Source organism: Eschrichtius robustus, chromosome 14, assembly GCF_028021215.1.
Source record: "Eschrichtius robustus isolate mEscRob2 chromosome 14, mEscRob2.pri, whole genome shotgun sequence".
NCBI classification, from domain to species: domain Eukaryota; kingdom Metazoa; phylum Chordata; class Mammalia; order Artiodactyla; family Eschrichtiidae; genus Eschrichtius; species Eschrichtius robustus.
In genome coordinates, this window is record NC_090837.1 from 83267218 (window position 1) to 83293769 (window position 26552).

General features: G+C 46.0%; 1 protein-coding gene across 2 annotated transcripts in view; it reads left to right on the forward strand.

The window, feature by feature from the left end:
• The window catches only part of NEDD4L (NEDD4 like E3 ubiquitin protein ligase), a 338047-nt gene that overhangs the window by 104699 nt on the left and 206796 nt on the right, over positions 1–26552 (forward strand). For both annotated transcript variants that reach the window (XM_068563771.1, XM_068563772.1), the window contains exon 2: positions 639–712. In XM_068563771.1, the coding sequence (XP_068419872.1) occupies positions 639–712 (74 nt within the window). The remainder of the gene's footprint in view (positions 1–638; positions 713–26552) is intronic.

Genomic DNA, 26552 nt, shown 5'->3' on the forward strand with positions numbered 1-26552 from the left:
ACCATCAGCATATTCATGTCTATATTCCATGTCCAAGCTCAATGCCCATAGGAGCTGCTTAGAAAATATTGGAATGAATAAGTAAGCAGGTGGATGGGATGAATGAATGAATGGTTTCTGAGATCTTTTGGGGTGATTTCCATTTAGGATGATGCTTTTTCTTTCTTTTTACTGGAATGAGACATTATTTTTGTTTGCCAGCACCAACATTTTGAAACCGTAATTTTGAGGAAATATTTTACCACGTGAAATTCCTCTCTCAGGCCACACACACAAATATATTAACTTCAAAGGAGGAATTATTTATGAAATTTATGGTATGTTATTGCGCTTGGGCATTTATCTAGGTGGTTTCGTGTGTGCGGTTGTGTTCTTGGTACAGCTGGGAAATATTTCCTGTCTGTGGCAGGAATCATTGATCTGCATGACCTAGTTTGAATTAAACTTGAGCTTAATTAACTTGGATGCTCTAAATGTCTAGGGTTGCAGGATTTCAGAGCTGGAATGTTGCTTTTTGAACTTCAGCGTAAGGAACAATCGCCTATGCGTAAAGAGAAATCATTGACTTTGCATATCGGCTGAGAGAACGATCGATTGAAAGTCCATTTTGTAAACTATTGTTTTTCCCTGTCCAACAGGGAGAGTCCCGTATCCTCAGAGTGAAGGTTGTTTCTGGAATTGATCTCGCCAAAAAGGACATCTTCGGAGCCAGGTATGTTTGCTTTGTTGTTGTTGTTGGGTTTTTTTTAATTTATTTATTTATGGCTGTGTTGGGTCTTTGTTTCTGTGCGAGGGCTTTCTCTAGTTGCGGCAAGTGGGGGCCACTCTTCATCGCGGTGCGCGGGCCTCTCATTATCGCGGAGCACAGGCTCCAGACGCGCAGGCTCAGTAATTGTGGCTCACGGGCCTAGTTGCTCCGCGGCATGTGGGATCTTCCCAGACCAGGCCTCGAACCCGTGTCCCCTGCATTGGCAGGCAGATTCTCAACCACTGCACCACCAGGGTAGCCCCTGTTTGCTTTTTTTTATCTGGTAGGCTTCTGAAGAGAGTTTAAGCAAGCGCTTTTCCAGTTCAGGTGCATCGGAAGGACCCGGACAGGGCGGGGGCGGGGCGGTGCTTCTTAGAGCAGAGATTGCTGGGCCCTGCCTCCCGAGTTCCTGATTGAGCAGGTGGTGCTCATGCTGCAGCTGGTTCAGGGACCACATTCTTGCAGGGGTGTAGAACTTGTGTCACGGCGGCAGTTAGCAGGCTTGGCCTTCCTACGGGTTGATTTCATGAGGAAATTAGATTCAGATGTTTGTTTTTCTGCAGTAGAAAAATAAGTTTGAGAACATGTCTGTGTTCATTTTAATTTATTCCTGTTTTTTGTTTTTTTGGTTTTTTTTTTTTTTAAAAAAAACAACCCTAGCTGAGGGAAACAAAGTATTGTTTTGTTCCTGGGAGAGCTGGATATTTTTTGGCATGTGTAATTTTGGAATTAAGAGACTTGGTGATTTCTGTGGCATTTACGGAAGCACTCGCAGCCTCATCGTTCTGGCTGTTTCAGCTTTTGTATTTTGAGTGCGGCACCTGGTATCCCTGTATCTTTCAGTCACCCCTGCTGGCTCTTGACTGTGTCGCCTTAAGTTGCTGGAGTGGTGGCAGAGTGAGGTTTAGAGCTGCTTGGAACTAAGGTTTGAACCAGATTTCGGAGAGGAAAGCCAAGCCCTTTTGAGCTTTTGACCTAAAGGATATATTAGCGATGATGTAGTCCAACTTCCCTGTTGAATGGAAACAGGAAAGGTTACTATTTAAATCCAGTCACATATGAGGCCCCCCGGTCCCTGCTCAGCGCCCTCTTCGAGTTGGGTACCCGATGGGGTTGAACCAGAGGGCCGTGCTGGCTGCTAGAGTCACCACGTTGGAACACGGGGTCATCCCGTGAGTCTCTGGGACCATTGCCTGTAGTGACGCTCGGGTTCAGGGCCTCAGCCTGACACTGGAGACCCTGAGTGATGAGGCCTCGTTCTGTCCAGCTAACCTCGTCCTCCCCACACCGCTCAGAAGCCCTTGTCTGCCGTTGGTCGGCACACCTCTTTTATATTCTGTCCTGTTAACATGACCATTTTGAGTTTTGTCTAGCAAAGAAGTCGGTAAGTTACTAATGTGATTTGCGTTAACGAGCAAAAATAAATCCAGGCATATCTCACTTTATTGCGCTTCCCAGATACTGTTTTTTAACAAATGGAGGGTTTGTGGCAATCCTGTGTTGTCAGACGACGATTGACATTTTTTAGCAAGAAAGTATTTTTAAGTTAAGGTATTTACACTTTTTAAAAAAGACATAATGCTACTGCACATCTAATAGACTACAGTATAGTGTAAACATAACTTGTATATGCACTGGGAACCCAAAATTCGTGTGACTCGTTTTATGGTGATATTCGATTTATTGCGGGGCTCTGGAACCGAGCCTGCAGTGTCTCCGAGGTCTGCCTGTAAATAAGTAAAATTGATGCACGTTCAATATCAGGGAAATATTTTTTTAAATTTCTGATGCTTACGTGTACCCCAAATGACTAACTGAGGGTTAGCTTTCTGAGTTGTGTCACTGGGAAACCGCATGCTTTGGGGCACTGCCATCAGCCTGAGCTGCAGGTGATGGGGTGGGGAGGGGCAGGGGAGGCACATCCCACCTGCAGGTTCTTTCTCATTTGACTGTGAAGCCACCCTGAGTGGTTTACCATGCGCCTGTGCTAATGCTCTAGCATTTCACTTGCCTCTTACTAAATTAGACGTTTATTGGAGACAGAGACATCTTTTTAGCATCTTTCTTCTATTGCTTAACACACAGAGCGCCAAGAACAGGACTGAGTCAGTTGGTTTTTAAATTTCAATGTTTGCACACTGGCTGGTAAATTGTGCTCTTATGTCAGAGATGCCTGTTGCTCTCACTGGCTCTTTGCATCAAATGTTAGAGTTTGGAAGGAAGAAGTTGGATTTGGAATATTACAGTCACTTTTCTTTTGATTCATTTTTGTTTTATCCAAAACCCTTCATTAAAAAAAATGAAATTGATTCAGATTGTGGTTTTTAGCCTGTTCAGAAGCTCTGAGGTTAAAATTGGTAGCAGAATTGGGCTCCAAATCATAAAAGAGCCAGGCAGATCTGAATTGTTACCATTTATATGAAAAGAGGAAGAGTTATTTCTTCGGGGCAGGGTTGAGAGGAATTATAGATAATGCCTCAGGATGTTCAGTGGAAAGAGAAATAGTGTTGTGGCTTCACGAACCAAGTGCCAGAAAATGAGCCAGGAGCTCTGAATCTGCGTTCTGCCCTTCACTGTCTTAGTTTAATAAGTTCAGCACACACACCCCTGCCTGCCTGCCTGCCTGCCTCCTTCCCTCTCCCCGTCTCAGGGGCCAGAGTGCTCAAAGGACCCGTTTGCCAGTGAGTGGGTGCCAGTTGGAGGGTTAGGTGACCATGCAGGGTCCCGCCGCACTGGCGTCTCCCTGGAGAGTGGCGCCGGTTCTTGCCTCATTATTTTGCCTGGTGACCTGCGGTCTCTTCCACGTTGTCTCATGCACATCCTTTCAGCCCACCTGTGTCACAGTTCGTTAGCAGAAAGCAAGGAGAGCAGTTTCCTCGTCACCGGCGGGCTGGGGTCAGGGAGAACCCCAAGATGACTCTAGTTGGCTGGCAGCGCTCACGTGTCCTGGGGGAGTAGCCGTGAGTGTGGCAGGTGTTGTAATGTCTTCTGCGCCGTCCCCTGGAGTGAGACCCTTTTCTCCGTGTCTTTCCGAACCGCAGGCCGGCAGGCCCCCCTTCTCCCCCAGCCTGTCACTGAATCTTCCCTCCACCTCTGTGTCTTCCAGGACCCTGATTCTCACTTCACAGAAGGAGGGCTGGGTAGGCACTGGGAGCCCTGATGGATGGAGGAGGAAGGACAGTTTTCCTCAGCAGTAGCGTCAGGCACTTGGAAGTGGGAGAAATCATACAGGCTTGGATGTGCTGGAAGACGGATTTACAGTCTCTGGAGTCAAAGGAGGCTGCCCGGGTCACGTGGCCTGAGGGTGGGGTAGGGCCGGGCGTGTTGGTCGGAGTAGGTGATGCTGGAGGGTAGAGCAGTGCACTCCTGGGTGGGCTCCTGGCCCCGCAGAGGCTGCCTGAGGCTCCAGCTCTGAGGACTGGCATCTGCGGGGCCCTGGCATCTAGGCCTCCCTCTCAGCTTGGTCTCACGAAGACCACCCTTTTCCAAAACAGAAGTGGGTGCCCTCTGTATGCAGTGTTTGTAACATGATATTACTTCCCTTTTGACGTGTTATTGGCATTTTACACATGGCCTACCTTTTGAAAGAGTCTGATTTTCTTTTGCCCAGGCCTTAAAAAAAAAAAAGAACTTTCCACTCACCGCGCACCTGAAATGCCCTTCTCCTTACCTGCTCTCTCTGTCCCAATCCAGTGCTGAGGACACAGGATCACTTTCCAGCTTCCATCCAGCAAAGTCTCACTTTATTAAAAGAGTCTTTATTGTTGGGAATGTCCTGGCGGTCCCATGGTTAGCACTTGGCGCTTTCACTGCTGGGGCCTGGGTTCGATCCCTGGTCGGGGAACTAGGATCCCACAAGCCTCGCAGTGCAGGTATTTAAAAAAAAAAAAGAGCCTTTGTTGGAAGAAGATTTGATAATTGAGCTGTTGCTCCCCTGGAACTTCTCAGCAGCTGGTCTGTGTGGAGAATTGCCGCAGTAGAGAAAGATGTTTTCTTTTGGACCCTACCTTCAGGTGGAGAAGGGCAATCCTATAATCTGTCATCTAAACAAGGGACACTCTTGTTTGCAACAAATGCTTAATCAAATGGGATGTCAGGACATGGGATGTAGATGGAGACGGTGGTCACCTTGGGTCAGAGGCATCCAGCTGTTAAGATCTATACTGTGAAAAAAAAAATGCTGTGCAAGGGTTTTGAGCGTTTGCTGTTGTTGCTGTCTTAAGCTTGGCCAAAAGAAAATCAGACTCTTTCAAAAAGTAGGCCATGTGTAAAACGCCAATAACACATCAAAAAGGAAGTAAAATCATGCTGGAAACACTGCATACAAGAGGGTACCCACTTCTATTTTGGAAACAGGTTGTCTTCGTGGGACAGAGTGCAGCGTTAAGGGATCAAGGTGACACTGCCACCTGGGAGGTCCCTTGGATGCTGTGCTGGTGGATGGTTTGTCGCTACTCGCTTTCTGAAGTGACCCACCGACATGTCCACACCTCCCACTCTTCAGCCTGCTGCAGAGCGTTTGAGCTGAGGCGAAGACCTAGCCAGATAAATCCCCTCCTTGCCTGGTTGGATCTGCATTCGCCTGTGGGCTGAAATCCCAGTTTCCTTTTAAGGTGGAGGTTTCGCATCCCTTTGTAAGGCAGTGTGCCACGCCCTCTCTGGTTGGTTTGCCGCTGCCTGCTTTTCCCTGCTCATCCCTATACACAGCACACTCTGTCTTTGCTCCCTCCGCCCCTCTGCACCCCTGTCCTCACCCTCACCTGCCAGGCAGCTCGGCCTGTCATCTCCTCTGCTGGTCCCTCTCAGTCCCCCAGCAGATTACTTCCCGTCTTTCATATGCCCTACAACCTGGAAGTATTATGTGTCCCTCTGTTGTTGTTTTACGATTATAACTATTTCTTTCTCCCAGACTACATTTTTAGCTTCTGACAGCTAGGGTTTATTTTATTTATTTTTTACTCTCCCTGCCTTACACGATACCAGCACGTAGTAGATTCTCAAGAAATATTTACGGAAAGGGTGAATGATGACCTCATCTCTTCCCCCCTTCCCTCCATTTCCTGCCCCTTCACTGAAAACTCACCTTCCTCTAAGTGCGCCGTGGCACGTGCTGCTTCTTGCCTTTGCGGGTGTTTCCCCCTCTGCCTGGAGTCTGCTTACATCCTTTCTGGCACTGCTCGCCCAGCTCTCCAGGTCCAGTTCACATGGCAGCACCTCTGCTGGGCTCCCCAGCCCAAGAAGAGAAAACAACTCTTGTGCCTAGGCTGTCCTGGTTCCACAAGTTTCCCCCTCCCTCCAGCCCCGGGCTCAGCTCGGAGGCTGTAGCTCTTATTCCTGTTTGTCAGCCCAGAGAGATCCTGGCACATGGCAGTTGCTTGACTTGACTTCAATAGTAGAATCTAGTAATAGAACCTAAGCTGTGGTGCAGGGTTGCCAGCCTGGAGGAAGGGTCACTTTTTTCTAATTCTCAGAGGTGCCCTTAGCTCATCAGGCATCTCCCTCACCCTGCCATCCAGGGTAGGTGCTTTTTGTAATTCTCACAAAGGGTCTGTGTAGACCAGTGGAGGAGGCCCGCCTAGGACTCTGATAAAAGGTGAGCGTGGAGGAGGGATTGAGGGAAGCGAGCACGAAGGCTGGTGTCAGAAGAGCATCTCAGGGAGCCAGCGGGATGGCAGGCAGGAAGGGTCTCCGTTTGATGCTGATGTCTTTGCAGAATCACTGCTTCAAAGCCCACAGAAGGGAACACACTTGCTTGTGGTGGTGGATATAGAAACTTCTGCTTGGGGGGCATGAGGCTGAGCTGGGGCTGCAATGGAAGGTCAAGACCCTGCACCAACCCTTTAGTCTTAGGGTCAGGATGGAGCCGTTGGCACGAGTCATGGGTTGGGGAGCATGTGGTTGTCATTCCGGACAGGAGAAGTAGAGGCGGTGGGCCGGGCTCTTCACGGGCAGTTACAGGTGGGGTCGGCGGGACCGCTCTGACTTCCCAGGGAGCCTTTTAGGTACTTTCTGATGTGGCAGGGATGAGTCCTGCTGTTTGGCCACAGTGATGTGTGCAGTTTGGGGTCCGTGAGTCATGCTTTCCTAAAATGGGGTATAAGGAAGGAGGGGAGCGAGTCACGATAGCTCATGTTTATTGAGTGCGTCCTATGTGCCAGGCATGGCCTGACCTATCTACATAGGAGCTCGCTTGATTCTCCCAAAAGCCCTTATGCCGCAGGCCCTATTCTTCTTTCCATCTTGCAGATAAGGAAAACACGGCAAGAAAGAGAAGTTGCAAAGTCTGTATACCACTAGTAAGTTTTAGAGCTGTGAGCTGAGTGAGAGCCTAGGCTCTTAAGTTATTTACAGACTATTTTGAGTGCTTCCAGGTTGGCTGGCCCAGTGCATGGAACGTGATATGAAGTCATCAGAGTCTGCCTTTATGAAGAGGGAATAATTATCTCCATTTTTAGGTGAGGAAGTTGAGGTTCAGAGAGATTGTCATCAGCCCAAGATGAAACCACTCTGTAGTGAGTGGTGGGACCAGCTGAGTCCAGATTTATCTGACTTCAGGGCTCTTTCCCATGGTGCCTTAATACTCATCTTGAACGGCCAAGGTTCAGCCATTGGATGGGCCATTGGACTAGATGACTGTTAGATTTGATGAGTAGGCATTTTTTTAGAAAGCAGATTTAAAGAACTAGCCAGTGTGTGTGATGGCAGCTAATCAAGTGCCTAGAATTGTGAGTGAATATCATCAAGTATTAGATTTCGAATAGATAAGATCTTTTTTTTTAAACTTAAAATACCTTTTCGAGTTTCAAACTGTATTCTTTTTCAGTTAAGCTTGTATCTTAAGACATCTAACCTTTTGTCATAGGCTTAAGTGGTAACTGAATAGGATCATTTTAATTCAAGTTTTAGGTCTACCCTCCCCCCTTTTCCTCCTTAATTATGATCAGAGTCTTTATTCGAGGTTACAGTGGGTGGAATGCTTTTGAGACTATAAAGCTGCTCCTTAAAATTGAGCAACGCTGGCGAAGACAGACCAACTCCAGAATTTTATGCGTTTGTGCGGAAAGTTTCAGGACCCAAATTTCACAGTTGCTTCTTTATTGTGTGGGTTGAGCCTCAAGTTAGACCTGTTTGGGTTGCTCTCATTTTTTCTTTTGGCAGCTGGTGATTTAAAATTTAAAACACATACGACTCAGACATTGGAGGGATGTGGTCAGAAAATCCTTCTGTCTTCCAGTAATTGAGACTGATGGGGACTTAATGCCACCTAATGAGAGCTCTGTGGCACCAGCTCTCTCCAGTCCCCACCGTCTAGATTTAAGTTGTTAACATTTTGCCACATTGGCTGCATCTATTTTTTTTTTCCTGAAGTATTCAAAAGTGAATTACAGACCTCATGACACTTAGCCCCTAAATACTTCAGCCTGTGTCTCTAGGAGGAAAAAAAAACCCATATTCCTTCATAACCATCATGCAGTTTTCACAAAATTAACAGTAATTGCCTGCTGGACTTCATTACCTAGTCCATTATCTGAATTCCCCCAACTGGCCCTGAAATGCCTTTTACAAGTGGGCTGTTTAAACCAGAATTCAGTGGAGAATCATGTATTGCAGTTAGCTGTGAGGTCTCTTAAGACCCTGTTAATCTAGAACAGTCTTCGCTCCCCTTTCTGAATGACCTTGAGGGGTCAGTAGGTCGCCTCTCTGACCACATTTGATTGTCTCCTGTGGTATCATATAATGTGTTCTTCTTTCTCCTGGGTTTCCTGTGCCTTAGGAGTTGGATCTAAAAGGTTGATCAAATTCAGTTTAAACTTGTAAGACAGGAATGGGGGATGCTATTTGATCAGGAGGGACCCAACATCTGGTTGTCCCGTAACCGATGATGCTACAATTCACCCCTGGGTTAAAATCTGTTCCCTCCACTGTTGAATTACATTTTCCCCCAGGGGACCAGCAAGAAATGGGCGAGGTGATAGTTTGGCACTAGATACATGTAAATTTTAAACACTAATTTGCTTTTTCTCCCAAAGGATTAGAAATTGTTTTTTCTTTTGCCCCTTTTGGAAAACAGCGCACAAAAGAACTCTCCTCCTTTTACAGATTGAGAAACCTTGAGGCCATAAGTACCTTGAGGGTCCCTTGCTAACTGTCCACACTTCTAGGACACGATGAGGCCAGGGTTTGTATAGTGTCAGGGTTTGTGTAGTGTGGGTTCTAGACTGAACCCACAGGTGTGTCTCTTTGGCCCATGGAACACTAAAACAAAGAAATAGAAAATTTGAGCCAACGTTTGGGAGATTTCTTATTAAAAAACCAGATTTCTAGGTTTCTGGAGAATCTCGACGACCTAGACATCCTGGCCCGTGTTCCCGTGAGGCCGCGTGGCTGGAGCTGTGTGCTGGTGGCGCCCTTTGGGTAGGGCCGTGCCCTTGGGGCCACCATGGACCCCACACCTCCTGCTGTGTTGCGGGTGGCCGGTCTCCCCCACTGACCTGGCCCTGAGGCCCCTGGAGGGACCGCCTGCGTTTGGTGCTGACCCTGCCCTGGGTGGTCTTCGGCGTGTTGAGCTGACCTCCCTGCGGCACACCTGGGCCCTTACGCTCTGCTGACACTGTGTTTGTGACCTGCCAGCTCTGTGCAAAACTCCCTCTCCCTCTGGAGGCCTGTTGGAGCAGCCTTAGCTATCTAGGGCGTTGCTGAGAATCACAACAGCAACACTAACGGCCTCTGGGCCAAAAAGTATTTGTATTAAAATCCTTGCACCTAAGAGCTCTTACAGTTAGTCACGTGAGAGCACAGAGCACCCAGCTCTCAGACTGTTTATTCTAATTGTTCTCCCCTGACCCCCAAACCCTGAAATGACGTTAAAAGGTACTAACCCTTTCCTCCCAAATAAAGACCTCTTCTAATTCCTCAGCAGGCAAACAGCTTTTTATATATTTGTGCTTATCTCCTGGTCTTTGAATGGATGAACAGATGCAACATCCTTTTTTTAAAAAAATAATTATTAATTTTTTTTTTTTTTTTTTTTTTTGGCCACACCACGTGGCATTTGGGATCTTAGTTCCCTGACCAGAGATTGAACCCATGCCCCCTGCAGTGGAAGCGCGGAGTCCTAACCACTGGACTGCCAGGGAAGTCCCTGCAACATCCTTTCAAAATATGTCAGTCACCGTTTGCACACCGTTTAGGCCACCAGGTTTCCCAGACAGAGACGTGAGGAGTGGCAGATGGGTCAGTGCGCAGGGCAAGCACGTCTCCATCCTGCCTTAAGCCCCAGGCTTGCTGTCCTAGAGCCAGTGCCGTAAGAATGGATGTTTAGAATGATCTGGACTCCCTGAAGAGGCTATGCTGGAGTATGCACTGATTCAGAATTCAGGGACTATCTGATCAGTTTAAAACTATACCCACATAGACTGGCCTTTGTGTCTTTCCAGTTTTGGTAAATAAGGGGGTGAAGTAGACGGGCCACATTTATGTACCATTCCCTGCTGTTATGCTAATGAGAATCCCTTGTTCAGAATCCCCTCCTTTGCCTCAACTCCTGACACATGAATGTGTTGGCATCTGTCACCTAAAGGGCCTGGGCTCTGCCACCTGCTTTAACACAGAGAGGAGGGAAAATTGCAGGATGTCTTGCCCTTACCTTCATCAGCGATGGTCGACGCTCTGGTCCCTGAGTCTCTAGGTCAGGGAATTTGATGCGTTTTAGGAAGATGAGGGCGCCCCGCACGTAGCAGGTGCTTGATAAATTTTGTTCATCTGGTCACAGTGGAGCCTGAGAAAATGGAAAAATTAAAAAGCAGCTGAAGAGTCGTGGGCAGTATTTTACTCCAGTAACATAATTAATTTCAGAGGGCACCAGTGGGGGTTGGAAGTCTGAGGATGCCACTGGGGAGCGGTGAGGTTGGACCCTCTGCCCGACATCGCTGTGTCCCGGGGCCCCGGCATCCTTCCTCTGCCTCCCGCCCCGCCTACCCACCCGACCCCGGCCAGGCCGCCTCCCTCTCCTCCTTCCTTCCTTCCTTCCTCTCTTTCATTCCTCAGCTGCCTGTGTCCCCCCAGCTCACCCCGATAGCCTTACTCTTGCTTGATCCTAAAGTTTATTCTATATTTGTCTCCCAGAAGTTCCCCTTTTGGTGATGGGAAAGGACGAAGGGAGCTGAAGTGTATTATAAGGGAGGGAATGTTGCCAACTTGAGATGAGTCAGAAGTGAAAGCATTTTGGAATGTGTAAGACAATGAAGACAATATTTATTTTACAGAAATGGAGCTAACCGCCCAGGCTTCAGGAGCACAGCCAGTAGGTATCGCATGGAGAGAGGTCTGACGTTCGGATGGCGGAGGGTGCACTGCTATAGTTTCATCACCAAAGGAATAAGGGAGACGTTCCTCTCTCCGTTAATGGTTCCCCAGTGTTTTAGGTGAGGGCTGACTCTCCAGCTCATTCCCAGTGGTGAAGCCTGGAGGAGGCCTTGAGGGTGGGCTCACTGTGCACCTGCACTGACAAAAATGGCATCATTGAAGGTGAAAAAATTGTTGTACCTGAAAGAAATGCTTTTCAAAATGCACAATCCACAATCCATTTTGGTTTGCAAGGCAGAAATAGAGACACAGATGTAGAGAACAAATGTATGGACCCCAAGCGGGGGAAAGCGGGCTGTGGGATGAACTGGGAGATTGGGATTGACATATATGCACTAATATGTATAAAATAGATAACTAATAAGAACCTGCTGTATAGCACAGGGAACTCCACTTCGCTGTACAGTAGAAACTAACACAACATTGTAAAACAACTATACCCCAATTTAAAAAAAAAAAAAAAAAGAATCCATTTTGGATGCATCTCTCTGGAACCCCAAAGTATTATTTTTCAGATCCAACTTTCATATGTTGGATTATTGCATCTTCTAAGAAACATTCATAAAATTATTTCTATTTAATGTTTATATTTAGGGCAGGAACCTGGAAAATTAAGTTTTTAAGACTGCCTTAGAAGTTTCACCAAGCTGGCAGGTTCTTCAGTGGTAAAGACAACCTTTTCTAAGTGCTGCAGGCAGTCTGAATCGGGGCCAGCAAACCTTTTCTGTAAAGGGCCAGAGAGTGAATAGTTGAGGCTTTGCAGGACTTACAGTCTCTCAAGATAGTACTAAAGCAGCCAGGACAGTATCTAAATGAATGGGCTTGGCTATGTACCAGTGGCCTGTGGGCCATAGTTTGCCCGCCCCTGAGAGTATAAGCTGTTGATTCTCTATAACATATGTATTTAGAACTGGGGGTGCCAGTATTATTTGGTCATGATTTCCAGATTAAACTGTTTCATTGAGCTGTTGGTTGGTCAGTGACAGACGGGAATTTAGCCAGTGTTGACTTTTTGGGCGTGAGGGAGTAGGGTTCCTAGATGCAGCAGTAGCTTTTAATTTTTTTCCTTTGCTCGCCAAGGGCTGCATGCTTACAATACAGCTTATGAAACGTTGTACATAGGCACTGTGGATTTTAAAGTCTGCAAATGAACACAACTGTAAAATGTTTTTGTCTTAGAGAAAATGATCTCTCAGTGCTTTGTATATAACTACACAAGTAAGAAATATTAAGTTGAATTTATATGCATCCCAGCAGATGCAGACGCATCGTTTAAATTAGGGTGTGGCCATTAAAATATTGCCTCTTTTCTCTACCGAATATTTCTTAAACTTATGACCTTACTGCCAGTAATGTTTAATAAGGAATCTGCAATGTGTAACTCCTCAGTAAATTATTAAAAGAACTGGCATTCCTACTGTATAATATCAACACAAGTGATACAAAGTATGCCTTGCTCCAATGGGTATGTGCTAACATTCCTTCTGGCTTGCCTAGAGGGATGGGGCATAAATAAACTGCAAGGTTTGTTTCCAAGTCTCTCTTTGGTTGTTATAGGTACATTGTTGTGCTTCTCCCTTTGAAGAACTGATTATTGTTTCAAAGTCTCTGCTATTTTTAGATGCTCGCAATTAGGCATTCAATACTGGAAGGTAGAGAAGCAGTTGAAAGAAATACTGTGTTTCAAGTTTGAGGGCAACTGGTTGCGAAATCAAAATGGATGCATCATAACTTTATCACAGTCTTCCTTTTTGCTAGTGAGAAAATGATAGTGTTGGTTATATAGCCTCTCGCTCTCACTTGTAAACTCTTGGGAGCTCATTGCGCACAGTGGCTTTAATTTTGTTGTAGTGATTTTCAATGTTATCTGCAGTTTGGACAGCAGAAGAAAACATGCAAATTCCTTCCTTCCAAAATGGGTTCTGGCTCCCTTGCAGTGTGATTTCATTTTCTCTCTGTTATTAAGTGTGTAGTCAAACCATCATGTGCTAAGAAATGAGATTTGAGTGACCATATACCTCAGTCAGGCTCTTTTGTTTGCAAAAACAACAACAAAACCAGTTTCTTGGCCTTAAATGTCAAAATATTTGTTCTTTCTCTGGACTAATCTTTCTCAGCCGGTGACTCCACCGTCTGTCTGGGCATCCAGGTTAGGGACCCGGGAGTTGTCCTTGGCCGTCTCATCCCTCCAGCTCTGCCTGGTCTCCGTGTTTGTGCCGAGGGCTTCCTGAGCGGGGTTCACACCTTCACGTCTGTCCTCTGCATACAGAGAACGCCCCCTCTCAAACAGACCATATTCCGCTCCTGGCCGACCCTCCAGCGGCCACTCTTTGCGGTGGATCAAGGTCCTGGCTCCTTAGCCCCGACTCCACCGCCCTCCTGGGCGGCCGTTGGCCTCGGCCTCCCCCAGCAGCCGTGCTCAGTCCGGGCCTTTGCCGGCCCCCAGGACGACCACCATCTCCCCTTTTGCACAGTCACCTCTTTCACAACGACCCCCAGTGAGATCTCCCGAAGGCAGCTGTCCCTGTCTCTGCGCCCACCTTGCCCAGGTGTGCGGCCTCAGCTTCGTTTGCACATCACTGTGCTCAGTGGTCACACTGCACGGTGTTGGGACTTTGCTAGAGCGTCATCTCCGCACCCCGCTGTGGTCCCACGCTGGGCACCAAATCCCTGACAGCCGTCGCCACTCCCACCCGGCAAACTGTGGCGCATGCGCATTCCTCAAGGCCTCGTTGGTTCTCAGAGCTCTCCCTGCCACTAGGCTGAATTTATTTTTCCTGCTTTTGTACCCTCCCAGTGATTTGTACATGCCCCTATTTTCCTTACCCTCTCATCTCATAATTTTTTATTTTATTCTGTATGTATTGTTAAGCCCCTCATTCTTTGCAATACTCAGGTTATACATTTTAATAATATAAAAAGTCTCTACCAGCACATACCACATTACTTTTAGCTCCTTCCTACTTTGAAGTTACCACAGTTGCCTTTAACTTTAAGGAGTGCCTCACCCTTAACCCCTCTGTCCTTGTAAAGTTCACTGGAGGAGAGGAATTGTGAAGCATCCCTAACCATCAAGGCTTCTGAAGGGCTCTTTCTTGTGTTAAGGGTCCACTCAGGTGTATGGGGAAATTATAGCTCCCTCTGGTGGCCAGATCATCAGGTGCATTTTTGTTCTGGACTCTTAAAATGGTATTCAAATCTAATAATTCTTTGGAGTTCTTTTCTAATTTTTTTAAATAATTCAAATCTTGTTTGCTTTGGCAGGTATTTAAATCATTCTCAGGTAGTGACACTTATACAGAGGAATGAATAATTTTACTTTAAGCAGCCCATACTTTTTACACAGTTGGGTTTTAAAGTAGACGGTACATAGCATTTAAACTTTTTTTCCCTCCTTTTTCCTTCCCTTCCCCTGCCAACTAATTTCCTAAACTTGTAGAATCATCAAAATAAAATGCCACGAACTACAAAGGAATAATTTACTAATATTGGGAAGAAATGAAATTCTTCAAATGAGGGTCCAGTATGGGCCCAAAGACAAAATGAATTTAATGCACTTTTAGTTTCACATTTTAATGGATCAGAGCTTCAAAACACATTTCGTTTTCTTTATGAAAGGAACTTCCAGACCGACATTCTTAATATAGAAAAATATTATAAAGAGTTAGCTATATCCACGCTAATATGGGAAACAGGTATGGATGGTCTCAAAAATAATTGTATTTGGCTTTGGAAATTAAAAAATATCCTTTAATATGGTTCTGTCTGAGGTTGTGGGAGTTTTTAGCATTACAGAGAAGTTAATGAAAGCAATCCATGATGTGAAAAACAGACTCAGGAAGACTAGAGAGGTTTTAACATTTTTCTCTTGTCATCTCTTCCGTGTAGCTAAATTTTTAAAGATGTGTTTAGACAGCAGTGCTTTTCAGTTTGATGACAGTGACCCTCAAAGAACAATAGCAGCAGCAACTTAAATTGTTTTAAATGCAAGATTGGCTAATTTTCTCTCAGGTATGCTTGGGGTTTTTTGGATAAAATTCTCTTGGGAGCAGGGGAAGGGGTCATGAGTCTTCATGGGCAGCCTGCCTGAGTGGGTAGGTTACAGTCAAGGGCTTACTTAAACAGCAGGGAGTGGCTCAGACACCCGCGGAGGAAAAGAGCACGGGTTATTTCTCTACTCATTTTGCAATAATCTTCTTTTCTCCCTTTGCCATTTCTTCATGTCTGCAAACACTGACAAAACACCATGAGGGCTTTCAGTGGGACTGAAAAATTGGGGAGGTACTAGGGAGAAAAAAGTGTGTGTCAGTTTGCGATGGTGTTAAAAGAGTTTAATTTCTTTTCAGTTGAATACATTCGGATTTATTAGGGCTGTCAGGAGGGTTCTCATGAGATAATGTTCTCATGTGACAGCTCGTGAGTGCTGAGACATGAGACAAATACAAGGTCTATTGTGTGACACCTCCCGCTGAAAAAAGCCAGCCTCCAAAGTAAAGAGGTGAATCAACAACAACAACGAAAAATCCTAGAATCATCTCAGCTGAGGAGAAGATGCTGCTTAAGTGGAATGGTACTTCTTTTGGGTCGAGAAGCGTGAGAGATGTGATGCGAGCTCCACGGGCTGCAGCGAGAGGTTCAGCCGTCCAGAGGGTGTTAACTGTTATCCCAGGGGACGTTTTTTGGTCACCGTGGGTCACAGCCTCACTCAGCTTTCCCTGCCTTTGGCCTCCCTCTGGCTTCATTTTATCCTCCTGGGCATTTGTAGTGAATCGGAGGCTTTCTTTGTGGAGTGGGCTAAGTCGAGTGTCCCTCCTAACAGTGAGGATGGCAAAATAAATGTCGCCGTGCCTGAGAGGCTTGTAAGTCCTGTAAGCAGGGCCTAAAGTTGGGTTGACATGATAAGAACGTACAGATTAAAGAAAAGTGTGGCAGTCCATTGGAGAGAGATGGATCAATTCTGTTCCTTCTTTTTTTTTTTTCCAAAAAAGAAATCCCGCAGTGCTAATGGGCAGCACATGCTAAATAGTTTTCCAGTTTGATAACGAGAAAGGCAGGTGAGGGGGGGTGCTTTGGTTTACTTTCAAATTTACATATTGAAGTGGTATAGAAAACGGTGTGTATTTATTGTGGAAAATCTCAGTAGACACGTAAGAGAGGAAATTAAAAGCCCCTCTCTGCCTTCTGCCCCAGGCTTACCCTTTGAGCATAGCCTCCCCGTCCCCCCATCTTGGTGTGTGTGATGGGGGAGGGAGGGCATGAGAGTCGCACTGTACAATCCTATTAACTTGTTTTTAACTTCCCAGTACACTGTGGGAATGTTTCCAGGTCATCATAAGTATCTCTGTCTTAGCCAAGTAGAGTCTGAGAATGCTACAGAGCCAGTCAGCTGAAGGGCAGGTCCCCATCTCTTCAGGTCCAGAGCAGCCAGGACTTGGCTTGGAAACGGACTCCCAGTTCATTTGGCCAGAAGTGACAGCAGTGGCCCTTACTCTTCTTGTAGCCGGACTCTTGTAGTTTGTACCTTGATTTTTCAGGTATTTTTTTTGAGTGGCTACAATGTTCCACGTACTGTGGAAGGCACTGGGTAGGAGGAGAACTGAGGGTCCCTGCCCGCTCAGAGCCTAAATTCCACACTCCCTTCATCATCGAAGTCTTTGGCCAGCTGCAGAGGAAGCCACCTTGAAAGATGCCCCCGCCTCCCCACCTTCACCCCTGGGCCCCCTTGCCACTGGGGGTCCTGGCTGGAGGACTCTTGTTCCTGGTAACCTGGTTGCTACTGGTTATAAAGGATGCTCCAGGTGGAGGTCGCCTGTTAGGCATCCTTCACCCTTGGTGTGAACACTTGCCCAGACAGGTGTGCTTACGTTAGGACTCAGTGAATCCTTAGCTGGGAGTCCCCGGCGGTGCCATCCTCCAGCAAGCTCTCTAGGTAGGATGAACGCCATCACCTGCGCCCTGAGCCACAGCTTCTCACCCCGCTGTGGCCCCTCCTTGCTGAGAGCTCTTTCTGAAGCATCCTTTTTAGCTGGCTGAGTTGAGTATTCCCTTCGAAGCTCTTTACTGCACTCATGGGCCTGTTAGCTACAGCTGACCGTGTTTTGCCCTCGTGGGTATTATTTAAGCTTGCTTCTTCAAATGTGAATGACCTGAGTTTTGCTTTGGCTCACTCTGAGTTCGCAAAAACCTTTTTTAATCTAAAAACTTCCTTTAAAAAAAAAAAAAGTTTGCTTCTACCCTCTTCCCTTTTCACCGTCTGTTTTAGTCATTTCAACTTCGGATGTCAAAGGAGTTCCAAGTTCATTTACAGAAAGAAATGGTGAGTTATAAGAGAGTTATAAAAGAGGAAACCACGACCGAAGGGAAGGATGCTTGTGTTTCGTGGCCTTCAGGATCGAATATGTTGGTAGTAGACTGCTGGACTTTTAGCGGTGGGGGGGGGGGGTAGGTGTGCCTGGCTTTGGTGTCACCATCTCTGAGGACCTGCCCTGTTGCAGAGTTGCCTCTTGTGGGAGAAGGTTCTGAGGGCAGGTGTGGTTTACCCTCTCACAGGGCTCCCTCGCTCTTGATTTCCAGCCAGCAGCCTCCTGGGTGGTTTTGAATGTGGAGCTGAGGCCTCGCTGGGGGTGCTGCCTGGACCATCTCGGAGGCCTTGTGGGGCATGTGGGACGGTGGCTCACAGTTTTCTAGAGGAGCAGGGTCGATCTTTAAAGTTTCTCTCAAGGATTAGCACGTGTCTTCCAGAAGTGTTTTTCAGAGTCTTGCTTTTTGGGTCCAAGAAGGTGTCCTTTTTCTAAGCCCTGCTCACCCATCTCCCGCAACAGGAAATCAGCCCTGAGTAGCGGTCGCTAATCAGTGGTGCTCATTAATGATGGTCCTTGGTCTCAAGGCGCCTGTGTTAGAGGGCAGTACGGGTGTGCAGCTCAGCAAGGAGCACAGGTTCATGCTGGTGCCACGGGAATGATGGGGAGGCCTGTTGTGAGAGGACCCTGGGGTGAGGTTACTCGAGTCTGTGGCCCAAATGTGACTCACTTCCCTGGAAGTTTCTGCTCTGGGCCTTGGAGTTAGGAAGAGTTGCTGAGACCAGATTTCAAAAGGAATGATCCGTTTCCCATAACACACGCTTTAAAGCTAAGAGTATCCACAAATCTTAAGATTTTTTATTTTTCAAAAGAGGCTCAAAGTGGTTTCATGTCAATGACAACAAAAAATTAGAGAAGCTATGAACGACCAGACCAAATTAATTCTAGAGTATGCATGGACAAAAATACGCCAGAAAGATTAAAGAAAGATTAACTGGGGATAATACTGCCAGTTTCTAAGAACAGAGAAAGAGCTAATTTTCTTAATATAAAATACCGACCTACAAATCAATAAAAAGACCTATAACCTAATTGAAAAATGATCATCAGAGAGTACAAATAGAGAAGAGGGGATACCAGTGACAAACGTATTGAGATAGTTAACTTCACTTACGATAAGAGAAATGGCAATTCAAGCTCTAATGAAAAACCTTTTTCAGCTGTCATGTTGTCAAAAAGTAAAAGTTTTAATTGCAATATGTTGATATGAGTGTGAGGAAATGGCTCCCCTTTGACCTGTTACTGGAGGGTGTTGAAGTGGGTACAACCTCTAGCAATTTGGAAACGTTGATCAAAACGACAAGTGCCGTAGAGCCAGCACTCCCAGTTCTGCCGGTTTATCCAAAAGATACACTTGCACATGTGTGAAGTGATCGGGATACAAGAATGCACATTCCCTTGTTGATACAATCAGAAAAGATTAGAAATAACTGAAGTGTCTGTTAAAAAAAACAGCTGATTCCTGTGTTCCAGCATCAGCCTCAGCTGTGCTCTCCCACCCCCCCCCCCTTCTTTTTTTTTTTGCTGGTTTTATTCTCAGCAAGGTTTTCTCTCTTTGATGGCAGCTCTGGGCTCACATTCACAGCAGAGAGAGGGTGGCCCCGGCAAAGTTTTGGACTTGCCTTTTATTGGGTCACCCCCGACCTGTGAGCTGGTGCGTGGCATGTTCTTTAAGGTGACCTGTTGTGGAGTAAATCACTCCTTTATATTAAAGAAAAAATCCAGCCCAGTGAGTCACACCCCCTCCTGTCTTCATTTCCTCTTCGTGTTCCTAGGAGGTCTCTCTGTCCCTTGTTGTTATCATTTACAGATGAACCAACAGAGTCCGAGATGTACTGTATTTTGAGACATTGTGGTTTTATGCATTATAATTAAATCGTCATCATCACGTCAACCTTAGGAAGTAGAAACTATTCTTTGCGGTTTCCAGATGAGAAAAATCGAGGATCAGAAAGGTTAAGCAACTTGCCTAAAGCAGGGAAGTGGCAGAGCTGGGTTCCACCCCAGTTTGCACAGACTCGGTTCTCATCCTCACTGCCTGCGTAGCACCTGGGGCACCCTGGCCTGGATCCCAGACAGTCTGATTCAGCTGGTCTGAGGGGAGGCCTGGGCATCGGTGTGTACAGCCCCCAGGGGATTGGAATGAGCTGGGAACCACGGGTCTATGCCACGAGCAAAGGATGAAGGTCGCTGATGGTCTTCACGTGACAAAGGGCTCAGACCCCTTGTTCTCTGCTTCCAGGCAGAAAACTCTTGTTCACACTGTCAGGCCTGTCTTTATGCAAGAAAGTAATATCGGAGGTAAGTAATAGGTGCTTGGAAAGAATTTAAGCATCAGATAGTGGACAGGACTGTCGTGGGCATAGTGCCCAGTGCTGTGAGGGTTCTAGAAAAAACTCTCTTCCCTGTCTCTGTGGCTGGCGGCCTTCGCCGGTCAGCCGTTGTCAGTTTCACGTGCGGTGGCTCCAGATGGGCCTGGGGAACCCGGAGGAACTTTGTGACGTCTTCACGTTTGTCCTCTTCTGGGCATTATGTTTCTGCACTCATTCCTGGAAAAGTTACTCAACCACATTGGCGGGTGGCGGACAGGAAACTGGGAGAGAAGTGCAGCTTCTGGATGGAATATCAGACACATGGGGTGAGGACTGGGGGAAGGGTTAGGGAGGGAAAAAGTCCTTTCTTAGAGTTCTTGTTGTCAATTGAAAAAAAAAACGCCCAACATGAGAGCTGTGAGTTTCAGTTTTTGGAGGGGGGCTTACTGAGGACCATAGCCCTGGAGATAGCCTCTCAGATAGGTCTGAGCAGCTGTTCTGAAGAGGCAAGGGGGGAGGTCAGTATGTATGTGATTTTGGTGAAGGGGGTACGTGCAGCCAAGCCCACATCTGGGTAGAAGGTTGCTGCTGGTCACGAGGAGCAGGTGTCTCCGTTAATGATTTTAGTGCTTTTCTGGGTATGAGAAGATGCAAGAAATTGGGTTCATAAAATTTTCTCTTGAAAATATCTATCTAAAGGCCTGTTCGGCCAGATTTCCCAGAGCACAGAGTGTCCCGTCCTGAGCTCCTTTCAGAGTGTGTGAAGGTCAGGGATAGCAGAGGCTAGTGACTTCATTCCTGGAGGACCAGATGGCGAGCGACATTTTTTTAGTTGTCACTGTAAACCAGAAGAGGAATAAAGCGGAAATTGAGAAGACTACATGATTAGGATTTAAGTTGAATGAGCTTCATGACGTACAAACGTTGTACTTAATACTTTCCATAGGTAGATGCTCACAGAGGCTGTATGGTCCAGTCAAGGCCAGGACCTACATCCGATGAGTATCATTTTCTCCCCTCTTCAGACAGGGCTTCACTAACCTACTGGGGAAAAAGAGAGATAAGTCAAAATACACGTATAGAAGTTTAGAGCTGAAAGAGACCTTAGAACCAGGGGTTCTTCAGCCTGGCTGTACCTTAGAGGAGCTCCAAAAATATATTGGTGTCGGGACTCACTGGAGACATTCATTCAGTTGGCCTGGAATCGCACGTAGAGGCAGGATGAGGGCTTGGGCCTCCTGACCGTGCCCAGCCTGTATTCCAGTGACCACGGCAGGCATAGCATCCAGCCCCAGGGCCCTCTCCAGGTCTGTGTCGCTCAAGTCCCACAGTCTCTGCTCTTGACCTTCCAAACGGCATCACACTCCTGGGCAGGTGTGTGCACAAGCCTACCATCCTCTCACACCTACTCTTGAATGGTGGAAATTGAGTAAAGGCACACTTAGACCTGTACTGAGGAGAAGACGGTCTCTCTTCACAAGTAATCTGGATGTGTTAGTCTTGCACGCAGGTTAATTCATTCATTGTCTTTCTAATGAAAATGGTTGCACAGCCTAATATTCTTCCAGTCAGTCTGTGTGGCAAGAGAGAAGCAGGGTGTTAGTTCTTTCTCTGAACTGCTCTCCAGTATCAGAAACCGAACCCTGACCTTCCCTCCCAGGCTCCTTTGTTATGCAGCAGGGCTGGGAAAAAAGACTTTTCTTTCAGCTGTCCAGGGCGCCAGGCAGAGGAAACCCGACCAGGGCCTTGTACACTCCCAGTGGCTCAGAGAGCCTTTATCCTCGTCTGATATTTACTCAACACCCGATACCTCCTGGGAATCTTTAAAATTGTTGTTGGAAGGAACCATTCTGCCTCAAGTGCCTATTTTTAGACTGTATATAAAGCCCACGTTGGATTTCTGCTACCTTTCTCTCTATCTGCTAAGCCTGCTGTTTGAAAGGCAACGGGATCTTTTGTCTTTAAAAGTTCAGCACCTCTGGCTAGTTCCCCATCTGAACCCCAAAGCCCTGGAATGCTCTGGGGTATATCTCTTCATCCCTCATTCTGACCAAAACCGAAACCACAGGTGATGATGACCTTTACACCAGAGCAGTTGAAATAATACAACTGAGGGGAAGGAAGCTACTTCAAAACAATGAACCTTGAGTTAAAATGAGTATGAGTTGGTCTGTCTTGATCAGCCCTGGCTGTATTTAACCTGTTCAGTGAGACTGGTTTGAGCTTTGGGCTCTTCAGTGGGCTGTCCAAGTTCAGGACAGGCCCATCCGATGGTTATGAGCTGAAGGAGTGTCGCCTGCCATATCAGTAAACAAAGGATGTTGTGACCATCAAGCCCTGGGCCACTGCAGCCGCCCTGCCTGTGCACCCTGAGGGGATTCAGGATGGAGAAAAGCAGGATACCGGCCCTAGCTAGTTAAGGTGCATGTCAAAGGAATGATTTCAGTGAGTCCAGACTCCTGTATCTTCCCATACATAAACATCTCAAGTTAAATTCATTAACTTTTTTCTTTAATTAACAGTGATCTTTTGATGTCCTCTGTGGTTTTTGTTGCAAAAACTCTTATATATATCCCAGCTCCCCCCTTACCTCTTCGGAGCAGTCCCTCAGAGCTATGTGAGAGGCTGCCTCTCGGGCTTGTGTCCTCAGCAAAGTCCACCGAATAAAACATAATTCTCAACTTATAGGTTGTGCATTATTTTTTAGTGGAGTTCAGTGGTGAACTGTATACAAAACAGGATTAAGGTGTTGAGGAGGGGATCTTGACCGCATTCTCATCAGCCTGGGGTGATTTCCTCCTTGGCCAGGGGTTTTGGTTTTTTTCTTTACGTGAAGGTCACTGTGTGACTTTCAAGGCAGTGATGATTCAGAGTGAAGCTCGCAACCCAAGGGCAGTGGTGGGGGCAGTTTTACATCCTCTCTCCTCTTTTTGCCTTTTCTTCCGTTTTTTCCACCTTTTCCCCGTCCTTGCTTCCTTCTTCCCCGTCTCCATAGGGGGCCATACAAGAGAACTCAATATCTTTTGTATTCCCTATTGAATACAGATTTTATGATTCATGTTACTAAATTTAAAGTAGACGAATTGAATATTTTATATGGAATTCTCTCTAAAAAAAATCAAAACTTCAGTAAAACCATACTGAGTGTTCCTTTAGACAAAAAAAATTTTTTTAATTGTTTTTTAAAAAGGATATACGTATAGACATAGAAAAGACTGGAAAGGGTGCATAACAAAATCCCAACGCCATTTCAAGGTGGTTAAGATTATCGGTTATTTTTGCTTTTTTTATTTCCTAAATTTTCTTCTATAAATATATTAATGTTATCAAATATAGAGAAAGAAAAACGCGTGGGCCTGATGATCTAGCTCACATACTTGAAAGGAACTCATCCTGAGAGAATACTGAATAATTTATTATATCCTTATAGAGTCGAAGGATATATGTTTATATATATCCTCTTATATATCCAAAGGTTTAGCTATAAGGATGAAGCATTGTTTATCATAATGAAAGAGTTAAAGCAACCTAAATTAATTATGGTAAATGTCTAAAATGGAATAGTATGAAGCCATAAAAAGTGATGTTGCCTGGAAATATTTACTGATATGGAAACATTTTATAACATTGAGTGGAAAAGTAAGTTGGATTGGTTTGTATCATTTGATTCCATCTCTTTTGTAAGAGATCTTACACATAAGCTCTACACATACGTAGAAATATAGAAGATCTAAAATAATAAAAGATCTATTAATAGTGTTCAGAGAATGGGATTCCTGGGTGTTCATTTTTTTCCTTTGCGTGTGTGTGTGTGTGTAATTTTTCTGTAAAGAATCAATATAGCTGTCATAAAAATTGGGAAAGTTTATTTCAGTTTTAGAAAATTGCCTCTTCACCTGAGTGAGAACCTGTGGTTTAAACTCATAGTCGACCTTTTACCCCCATTGTTAAATCCCATCTTCTTCTACCTTCAAGAGAATTAAGGCAGTGAGCTTAAATTGGCAGATGGATTTCTGAATGGATTGTTGATAATTATAATGGCTGAGATTTTTAATTGCCATTTGTATCAATGAATGGTTATTTTTCTTTTCTGTTGTGTTTGGGATTTTATAGGAGAGACAACAGTGCTGTTTATCATACTTTACTGCAGATTAGAAGCTTCATCATAATGGGAAGCTAAATAATGAAGCTTGTTCAGAATGGTGTTACAGTAAGTGATGCTCTGAGCCCATGGGCCTGGCAATGGTGCCTGTGATTTCAGAATTCAGAAGCCAGTTCTGTGTTTATTGAGGTTTTGCACTTAAGTTCCCTGGGCCAAGGCTGTCTCCAAGAAGGCTGGCTCCAAAGTAATTGGTAAATTACTGAAGAAGACGTTGGCCTTGCTCTGTAGCAGCTTAAAATTTTACTGGTGCAGTAAGCTCATTACAAAACAATTACATTAAGCTTGAGCTTGGTGCGTAAGCAGTGGTAAAAGCTGTGCACAGGTGACATTTACTTCAGAAAAATAAGACCTGGATGGGCAGTGAGAGGCCGTCTCCAAGAAGCCCTTCCACCCTGGAAACCCCAGAGCCAACACGGTACTCGGCACAGGGTAGGAGTTTGAAAAATTCTTGCTGAGTGAACTGCTGACTTGGCTTTTGAAACCTGGGCTCCTATGTACATAAGCCTGGATCATGTAACTGCAGGATGAGAAGGTGTTCCTTACATACAAGCATTTTGAGACTACGATTAAATGAATGGTCCAGGATCACAGATGACGCCCGATTCTCAACACTGCTGACCACGCGTCAGGTGCACCATTGATTCAGTACCAAGAGGAGAAAGTGGCAGGCACGTTCCTTGATGACTTTCCTGTGAGAGGCTTGCTGACTTGGGAAAGGTTAAGATGTTGAGTTGCCTTAAACAGAGCAGAGAAGGTCGTTGGTAGCATCACTAGGGCTGATTCTCAGGTCTCCTGACTCCCCCAGTTTAGTTTAGTGATTCCAGTTAGTCCTCTGACAGTTGACCACCCGCTGTGCTGTCTTTTTTTTTTTTTTTTTTTTTTCTAGGCTGCCTTGATGGGCTTTGAAGTGTCCACCTGGGTCCTTTGTCCCCTGCCTAGCCCAATGCAAACATCAGTGCTTTCTGCTCGGTTGGTTTGTGGGGATGCAGCCCACAGGTGCTTGTATCTGTCTTTCACTGGAGTTGGGCCACCGTCTCTTCGTGCTGAAAGGTGCTGTGCTGGCAGCAGGAGAACACAGCAGCTTGGGCCTCCAGAAACTTACCATCAGTTACTAATCTGAGCTTAGCCTGGCCCTTGAACGTGGGCCATAGATTTCTAGATTGGGGGGCGGGGCAAGGGAGATCCTTTAGTGTATAGAGTTGTCTTTCTGCCTGCTTGCCTAATTTCTGATTGTTTCAAGGAATTGGCATCCAAGTCGGATGTTGTCATGTTCCAGCACGACATACCAGCCTGTGTGGCCTTGGCGGTGTGCTTGAGTTGGTTGCAGAGGTTTTTAAAGTAAAGGACCTAAGAAGAGAGCAAGGCCAGTGTATGGGGTAGAGGGGGTGGGGCGCTCCCGTGTGGCCTGTATTTTTTGATACAAGCTATTTCATGTATGAGCCATTTCACATACGAAAGTGTACATCTGATGGAAAGAGAGAATGTACTAAAATTTACTGCTTTAAAAAATAAAATGTACCTCTTGAATGAGGCTAGTGTAAAACTGAACTAAATAAATAGCAATCAGATACTTAATTTTATAGTTGTTGCAAATATCATCTTGGGGTAATATGGGTGAAAAAGGCAGGACGTTTTATGTAGGATAAAGTCCTGAAATTTCGTATGTTCTTTTGTTACTGGAAGAGGCATCTTCTTCTCTTATATGCCAAGCAGATGCTTCTACTACATGGAGAGAGATTTGCCAGCTGTGGTACAGCTGGTCACTCAGGCCTTTTCACAGCTGCCTGTAAAACCCACGTGTGTTGTCTTCCCCCTCAGTACTTGCTTAGAAATCGCTGGCAGCGTTGTAGAGCGTATCCCAGTGACACCGCTTACCTATGAATTTTCCCGTTTCTTCTTTCTCCGTGACCTTCACTTCCTCTGGCAAATTCTTCCCGAGGTTGGGTGCGGCTCTTCAGGGCCCCCTGGACTTAGATGTATTTGCCCAAGATTGATGAAGGTTTTGGAGGCGTGAAGTGGTTAAGAGCATTTCATGGCAGTGTCACCTGCTTGGTAGCTCTTTGTTTGTGACCTGATTTCCAGCATATTCTGTCCTCCAGCTGCAGAGATCCTCTTCCCGGAACCCACCCACGTCTTGCTCACCGGTCAGGGCCGTGTCTTCTTTGATACGTCCTGGATCCTCAACTGGTCTCTTCACTTGGTAGTAGAGGTGCCTTCCTCCTAATTTTTCATGAGAATTGGCTCTTGGCTATTATGTTTTGGGGACACACTGGTGTTTTGCTTCTCTTTTTTCCATCTGAATCACTGGGTGTTGGATGCGGGAATGAGGTGGTAGTGAATGGGGAAGGTTGGAAAGATGATTCGGGTTGGCAAGAACAAAGGTTGTCCTAGAGCGGCCAAAGCAGCTGGGATTCAGATGGGCTGCCTCTTGGAGAATGGACTGGGGACGTGTGGGTCTCACAACTGCAGTGTGCACGAGGCACCACCAGAGGGTGATGGCGGCTTTTTGGCCCAGCGGGGCTCTGCACTCCCCCTCCCCCACGGTCTCTGAAAGCATAGCCTTGAACAGGTGCTCCTGCCATTGTCTGTCGCTCAGATTGAAGAGT